Below are 8,710 nucleotides of genomic sequence, written 5' to 3'. Positions count from 1 at the left end.
GTGTTGCCACAGTCTCCCTCTTAATGCCTTCAGCTGAGGGCTTTCCTGTGGTGGAGTAGCACTAGCATTATGTGTGTTTCTATTGACTGGACTGGGATATAATCAATAGCAGACTATGAGTTAGCGAGGACTGGGCTAACATAACATAACATAAGCACACACACACACACACACACACACACACACACACACACACACACACACACACACACAAGTGATGATTCAATATCAATTCATGAAACTAACATGCAGCTAATATCAGATATGTATAGAATACACATATAATCAGAACAACAATTAAAACAACAACAACAAAAATAATAATAAGATATCAAGGAACAGAAATCAGAAACACAAACCTTCAAAATCGGAAATAATTCCCTCCAAGTGTGGATTGACACCAGAATCAGACATCTTTTTTTTACAAAGGCTGACAATTATCTTTTTGCCTTTTAACATGCAATTAGGCTCTTCTCATTGAATTCCAAATTAGAATCAACGAGGGGGAAAAATGTAAGCTCAAACTGACAAATCTCTTAATTGAAGTTAAGGAGCAACTGCTAATTTTTGGACTTCCTTCTCTACTCTCTACATCACAACAGTCCAACTTCAGAGAGAGTGAATGGCTAGAACTCCCACCTCCTCCCCTCCCCTAGGCAAGGCACACGCATGCATGTAAGCAACACACACACACGCACACACACACACACACACACACACACACACACGCTCCTTTCATACAAGGGCTGTGGACCTTATTTCCACCAAAGAAGTGGCTCTCGGATCTGATTTCTTCAAAGTGTCTGACTCTGTCTGACAGCCGGTGTGGAAGAAATGTCACACTGCAGTCACTCACTCGCAAGTTAACCTGCAATCAGACAAGCTCCCTCGTTACGGCCACAGCAGACTTGAAAAACCCTGCAGTGGCCTTCAGACTCATTCCTCTCAAAGCTAACATGAGCTGATCCCCACTTATGGTGTGCTGTTCTTGGCTGTCACAGCCAGCATGAGACCTCACTTAATCAAAGACCCTGTCTCTGTAGTCTCTCAAGTAAACAATTTCTACAACCTCTATGGCACGATCTAATCGCCACATTAAAACCATGAAAGCATCCGTGTCATTTTATACTTCGGCAATTCAAAAATAACACATGGAGTATACAAGCTCATATAGCAGGGGATCCTTGACATGAAAAGGTTTGAGAACCACTGACATAGCAACCAAAACGGTTTAGACAAAGACATTTGCAGAATCGGAATCAGTGGCAGTCATTTCTCTGGTAGCCAGTTTTCCTGTGCTAGAAAACCATGGAAAAATAACATTAGGTGTATGACAGGACCCTCAGGGGGCAAGACAGTGAGTCATGTGACAACTTGTCCCCTGTGTTACCAGGAAGCTCTGAGCGGTGGAACCCTCTGACAGGGAAAGCTAATAGTCTTCCACTGGAGTGCAGCTTGATGACAAGCTAGCTTTTGATGTAATATTGGGTATGGTTACACACATGTCCTTGGAACTGCTCTAGCTAATTGAGCAGCCATTTCTTTGAGTGACAGTAAAACGCTGTTGAAAGGTGTTGATAAAGTGAGAAACATCAGACTTTTCATAATGTTTATACAGCACAAGCAATCCCACCGGCGTCTCCCGGTGGCCGGTGGGACGTTTTTATAATGGCTCTTGCCTCTTATCTGTGTATTTTCCACAAGCACTCAACTGCAACAGAGCAATAGCGATGCTATCGTAGTAGTTGGCGATAAGTGAGTGGCTTTTCCACAATCACAGAATCCTGTTTGGAATAAGACACGATCTATCTACAACACTACAACGAGCTGCCCCTGATCTGGGGTCAGTGCTACAATTTCCCCACAAATAATTAAGGTTATGAAATACAATTATTGAATTCCTGTTAGTCCTTGCTATAGAATTCAAGGGCAACTCTATCCCAAAGCGAGGACCAAAGGAAGTTGACATTTCCATGGAAATATGGTCAATTGGGATGTTTTTGCCCACCGGATACAATCATTCACTTAGATATGCGTTTCATCTCTGGAGGCAACAAGGCACAATGCTAGAGCCTGGTATTTTTATAGGGTGTAAGCAAAGGGTAAAACCGTATTTGAAATAAAAGGTCCTTTCTAAAGGGTACTAATACCATGCCAAGTCCATCTGGTGTCACCTAACCTTAACACCCGAGAGGTCGATGGTGATACAGCACAACATTGTGTTTATGGTGTCGCCTGGTAACTTAATTTAACTGACTGCAAGGTGTCTCTGGATAAGAAACAGAGTCTGGAAACCAAAAGAGTATGTGTGCCCTTGCATGTGTGCACGTGTGTAGCCACATGTTTATGGACAGTAAATATATATTTGTGTATCATGTATGAGGAACTTTTTCTTCTTAAATAAGTAACTTGACCTGTGCTTTCCCTATGTTCTGCGATCCCTGTCACTGCCAGCCTTCAGGGACAAACTTTTCAAATTAATGCGCAGGTTAAAATACATTCAAATGCAACTGTAACCTTAAGAAATAGGAGAAATAAAACGTAGATGATTATACTGTGGTCACAACTCACTTTCCCTGGAGAGAATGTTGAATTTCCAACAATCCATTGATTTGGATTACCTATCAGAAACTAATACCTAATCTAATCCCCCCGAGTCAATTGTCATACCATAAATGGATGGTAGCCTATGCCCTATGCAATGGCTAACTTTTAGATTGAACAAACTGTGTATAGCCTACTTTGGAAAATGGTTGGCCGTGATGTCAAGTAAACCGCGAGTCATAGTCGGCGACGCGGTGGGCTAAATATGGCAGTACCGGTATGGTTCTTTAAGTGGCCTGTGTACAGTATCTGTTGTTTGGTTGAGGCCCGCGCTAGTCAACCTCACAAGAATGCACATAATGTGGCTCATACATCCTGACAGCTGGATATGGGCGTGTGGGTGGTGTGTGTGTGTGTGTGTGTGTGTGTGTGTGTGTGTGTGTGTGTGTGTGTGTGTGTGTGTGTGTGTGTGTGTGTGTGTGTGTGTGTGCATGTGTGCGCAGTGAGCAGTGCACCTTGATACAGTAAGCAGAGTGTGTGCTTAATGTGAGTGAGCATGCATTTGTGCATGAATGTGCAATAATGTGTGTGTGAGTGCTTACACACACATGTGCTTACATATACAGTACATCTGTGGTCATATATATAGCACAGTGTGCCATATATGGCCAAGCCCATACAGATCCTAGTGGGCTGCACTGTACTGTAAAACCATATGCCACACAACCTCTGCAGTCCTCAATTAAACCAGAACACACAGTGTGTCAAACACACACCTCCCCCTGGCCAGCATGTATTTATCTAAACATGGATGCACACTCTGGGCTGGCTCTCCGAAGCACACAGCTGAGCAAGAGAAGACAGACCTCTGAAACAACATCTGGTTTGGTTGTCTGAGTGAGTGAGTGAGTATGTTTGCATGATGTCTGTGTTTGTGTGTGCATGCGTGGCTGTGTGTGCATACTGTACATGTGCTTGTGTGTTTGTGTGATGGTTTGCACAACTGAGACCATCGCCACACCAAAATAGCACAAGAAACAGTGTTTGAAGGTCTGAATATGGACATGGATGAAACCGCCTTAACAAAAACAATGCAGGTTGGTGGAGCTGGGTTTACAGCATGTGCCCTGTTTATGCCTGTTGTGTGTGTGTGTGTGTGTGTGTGTGTGTGTGTGTGTGTGTGTGTGTGTGTGTGTGTGTGTGTGTGTGTGTGTGTGTGTGTGTGTGTGTAACCACATCTTAGATGATGTGGTTACAAGTACAACTCACTTTCCCTGGAGAGAACGATGAATTCCCATAATTCAGGTTGTGGGCTATTCGGTTTTGTAGGGTTATAGTAGGCTAATGTGCAGCTCATGGAGACCTATTGTACATTGCATAGATCCTTGTTGAGGGGTGCTAGCCCCTCCTATGCCCAGCTTTGGGGCGTGTGTACCCCATAGCGATGCTTTGATTGGCTGAGCACCTCATAGCGATGATGTTATTGGCTGAGCAATGTATTTATTGAGGATAGAAAAATGAGGACGCCACAAGTGATTGGCCCCTGGGGGCTCAAGAGCTAATACTTGAGGATAAGAAGTGAGGACAGAAAAGTCCTCATTCCAATGTAACTTCAGATCTTTTGGTCAGTTTTAAACAAACAGAAAATCAACACAACCATCAGCAGGAAGTAGGCCTTTAACAATAACTACTGCCAGCATTCTATGAGTGTTACTCAGACGGAGGGGTTTAGACATTCATCTAAATCACTGTTTCCCAAACAGTGGTTCGGGACTCGGGACCCATTTGTTGGTCACGCATCAATTTCTATGATCTATTCTATTTAAAAAAAAAAGTTTTTCCTTAGACAAACATTAAAAATGCCATTGACAATGGACAAAGTTTGTTTTGTCACCAACACAAACATTAAATGCCATTAACAATGAACAGAGCCTGTGTTTGTTTTGTCATCGATGTTGTAAGATAATAGAGCACCCCTCACTTCACATGGGTGTGATTTGTTGAGTTCTAAGTAAATGTGTACCATTATAAGAGAGAGGTTTATAGTGGCTGAGTTTTGTCAATCAGTACTGGTGGTAACTTAATAATTTAAAGAAAAGTAGAAAAATGCTCATATGCTTATGCTATATGATGCGATAGCCTGTGCTGCACATTACCAAGTCTGAACATGAGCTACTGTAACAAACTGCCACAGCGTTGATGGACAGCAAAACATGCATTCATTCAAGTACAATTATGAACTATGAATAACGAGTCACAATAACACAGGCTCACATACTGTACAGTGTATTAGACATCTGCCTGATACAGATACATCCCTGCCTCTTCTTTCAGTGGGTTTTCTATAAAGACGTCATCGACACGCTTCAGTAGAATGACATGCGCACGAGTGGAGTACAGTACGTCGTAACACCAGATTTGACCGTGGTAATTATTGTCTGTCATCTACACCTACAGTAGATAATGCGGCGCTTCCACGAATCAACATCCAAGCTCTTCCGCCGAAGAGTCGTGTCTCTCTCCATATCCACGTTGTGACCTTTGACCTGCCCCTGGGTTACCTCCTGTTGAATAATGGTACCTGTCAGAACTACGCCCTGAGGCGGGGCTTCCCTCAAAACGCACGACCCAATCAGTTTCCTGTCCTCCGTGTCCTGGGCCCTCTTATCATTATTCAGGACAAATAATAACAGCCGATACATGAGAAACAATGTGAGGTAGGCTAAAGGGAGGGCAGTGGGAGGAGAAGTGTGGTGCATTGACTCATACAGGACATCCTGTGCACTTCTTTCATGGAACACTGTGAGCTGGGTGATTTCCTCGATTTCCTTCACGAAGGGTTCACATGGATGTAGATGCACATGCACGCGTGCGGTGCACGTGAGGGTGTGTAAGCGTGGCAAGCTGTGGGCACACAGTGCCATGAGGTGATACATCAGCACTTTTAAAAGTGGTCAGTACTTGGTTCGCATACAAAAACAGAGTGCGGTTCAGATGGCGAGATATCGCCATCCCCATACACACAATGAGCTCGGAACATAATGTGGAGCCCTCTCCATGCTGAATATAGCTTGTTGGCCCACAAATATCGGGAGCTCAGAGCAAGCTGGAAGGGAGTAAATAGATCTGCATATTTAATATGCAGATTGAGATGATGAGAGATGATGCGAATGATGATGAGATGATGAGAATCCTCATGATGAGATAGAGAGGAGATTCTTCAAGTTGTGTCCCCCTGCATCTATTACCTATTTAAGTCAATGTGCTGACCATATGTGGAAGCCATGATGGATGACATGTCACATTGAACATTATCTTAATACTGAGCAGGCTCCAAGAGAGAGCTGGAGCTGTAAAGTGGGAAACATTGGAAGCCAAAATGGAGGTTGAACTGATTACCAAAATAAAACTGATGCGATGCAGACACATACAGTACACACTTTTTGCACTGTTAATTTAACTACCAAAACCATATATTTAGCCTACTGGGGTCACCCAGGGGTCTGTACTTGGCCTTCCCCTAGTCTACACCAAATCTCTTTGCAGCTCACGAGTTGTGAGCTTTCTGATAAATGTTCGGTGAATATTCACCTATTATGACATGCCCAGAATAGAAAAGGCACGCTAGGGTTCACATGTGGTCAACACTGAGGCTGTACTGTGTGTGCACCGTGCACCATCAAGGCCTCTGCAGCACCCTCCTATCATTATCAAAACACAGTCCATTGGGATGTGTAGCACTGGTTGCCAAGACAACCGGTCCAAACTAAGCTAAGGACAGCAGCAGGGTGTAGACCAGAAAGTAGTTGTGAGACCCGGACTTCCTCAAACAAGGAGGGGGGTACGGGGTTGTAGGAAGGGGAGGGGGGGTCTGACGTATGACATCAGGGTTCTCTTAATGGAAAAAGAAGGCTCCGCTCTCTGTTCACCCCCACCAAAGTCAGACTTTGCTAAATTCCTCCACCTCCCATAAGAAATTCCCCTGTCTGCTAAATATGAATCATCCACATGGAAATTTTCACAGAACCCAGTGAAATGGTGGGTACGCTGAAACAAACCCACACTGCAACACTGCCATCAAGTGGTACAAAAGATAACTACACCGCACATCTGTAGGCAGTGTGTGGCTCACTCTGAGCTTATTAACCCCCCTATAGTCTGAAATAAAAAGGCTAATTAAAGGCTTGATGTCTGGTCCTAATCTGTGTAACGCACCAGGATACAGTCTTATCATGTCAATCCAGATTCAACACATACAGGCAAGAGTAGAAGCTTCATTTGATCAGCTCAAATTAACCTAAAGTATTAAATCCAATGAACAGTGAGCATGACGTCTGTTGATACTTTGATAGGTGTTCATTTTTAATTAAAAATCTTGAGGATTTTTAGTTGCGACACAGAAATTGGTCTGTGACCCACAAATGGGTCCACTGCCGACCCACTGTTTGGGTAACAGTGGTGTGGAATGAAGTTTAAAATATCTCCTATGAGACAGAAAAGCATGCACGCACGCACACACAGAGACACGCGCACATACAAGTGACAGCACATGCAGTTAGACAGAACGTGGCGTATGGTAAACATTCCTCTGCCCATGGAGACCAAATCCTATAAGCTGGTGTATGAGCTCAGCGCTCACTCTCATACCCCCTCAAAAAAAAGAACTTCTCTGTCAATCATTGTTAATCTGAATAAACCCAAGTATTTGGTCCAGTTGTATAAGGATGGAATGAAGAAATGTATTCATTCCAAATTAAGGCTAACAGCCCAAGGATCTGGGTCAATCGTGACTCAGTCTGTAAATCCGAGGCTAGAGTTTAAATAGCTATACAGCTACTTGACAGTGTACTTACTGTGTTTCCTCATTCGGGGCACTCACATCTGACACATTTTCACATGACGTTTACTCATTGTTCCACAGCATATGAGATTCAGGATGAGAGAGAGAGAGAGAGAGAGAGAGAGAGAGAGAGAGAGAGAGAGACATATAATGGATGCAGTGAAAATTGGGTTTAGCAAGGGCTGTCCATGAACTCCAAAAAAACATCCAAAAAGAGAAGTTGTTGATTTTGGGGGGCAAAATATAGTGAGGGAATCAGAGATGTACAGTACAGTACAGTACAGTAGAGACTGATGTGCAGAATCAGCAGTCCAGAAACAGGGAGACATGACAGATATAAAGAAAGAAGAGATAGAGAGAGAGACGGACAGACATGGAGACAGACGGGGTGCCCCCAACTCAACTGACCAAGTAAAACAAACAGAACCTAGGATGACTTCAGACTGCTGCTGCTGTTGCTGCTGCCGGTGGCAAGAACTTACTTCCTCTCCTCTCACAATGTCACAAAGCAAAGAAAACGTCCTTCCAGTGAAAAAGTTTCTTTCCTTCTTATTTGTTAAAGTATAAGAGCATAAGGAAACAATGAACAGAACAGAACTTACCGGCTATTCTGTCTCGCTCCATAACTTGATCACTGCCTCAAATAGCCACATGTAACCTCTCTTTTTCTCCACTCAGCTTCTCTCCCTCCCTTTTTTTCTGGAGACTTCCCCTTTAGCCTGATGTCCCCCCTCTTTCAACCCTCCCTCTCTCCCCCCTCCCTTTTCCTCTCTCTCTCGCTTGTCTGCTGCGTCTCTCCCCGATTGCTTCTGCCTTCATCTCTCGACTTTGAATGTCTTCATTCTGTGAGCAAAACAGCAAAACAAGGGAAGGATGTCTAAGACCACGGCCATGTGCCACTGCTGATGCTATACTTTAGAGTTCCTCTTTCACACACGCACACGCACACACACACACACACACACAAATAAACAGTTACTAGAACTCACCAGGAACTCAAGCACTCCTCCAGAATCCTAGCAAACTTTATCCCTAAACTAAACCCCATTCATTAAAACACAATTACTACATTTGATTCTATAGGTCAATATTGTAATCACACCGTTCAAAGCTAGAAAAAGAAGAAATCTACCAAAATAAAACGCTGTGCCTGCAGTCACAAAACCACATGTTTTTTTTCATGATTCAACTCGTTGTTGCTTAAAACTTAATATTTAATTTGGATTTAAATAAGCCTACTGTACATTCTACATTTCCATTGACACTTTCAGCCCACACTATAACACTACATCACATTCAGAAATAAACAATTGCTCTCTGAAAGAC

General features: G+C 43.4%; 1 protein-coding gene across 5 annotated transcripts in view; it reads right to left on the bottom strand.

The window, feature by feature from the left end:
• The window catches only part of LOC310859536 (septin-9-like), a gene marked incomplete at its 5' end in the record, with an annotated part of 89,724 nt that extends 81,617 nt beyond the window's left edge, over positions 1-8,107 (bottom strand). The window contains one exon of one of the 5 annotated variants that reach the window (XM_083766122.1): positions 7,987-8,107. In XM_083766122.1, the coding sequence (XP_083622248.1) occupies positions 7,987-8,008 (22 nt within the window). The other 4 variants (XM_083766124.1, XM_083766125.1, XM_083766123.1 and 1 more) reach the window with 4 other exon arrangements.
• Between the last annotated feature and the right edge of the window lie 603 nt (positions 8,108-8,710).

The sequence above is a fragment of the Protomyctophum parallelum genome (genome assembly GCF_964188405.1).
Source record: "Protomyctophum parallelum genome assembly, chromosome: 5".
In the NCBI taxonomy this organism is placed as follows: Eukaryota; Metazoa; Chordata; class Actinopteri; order Myctophiformes; family Myctophidae; genus Protomyctophum; species Protomyctophum parallelum.
Note: the sequence above shows the minus strand (reverse complement) of the source record. Positions and strands in the feature narration are given on the sequence as shown.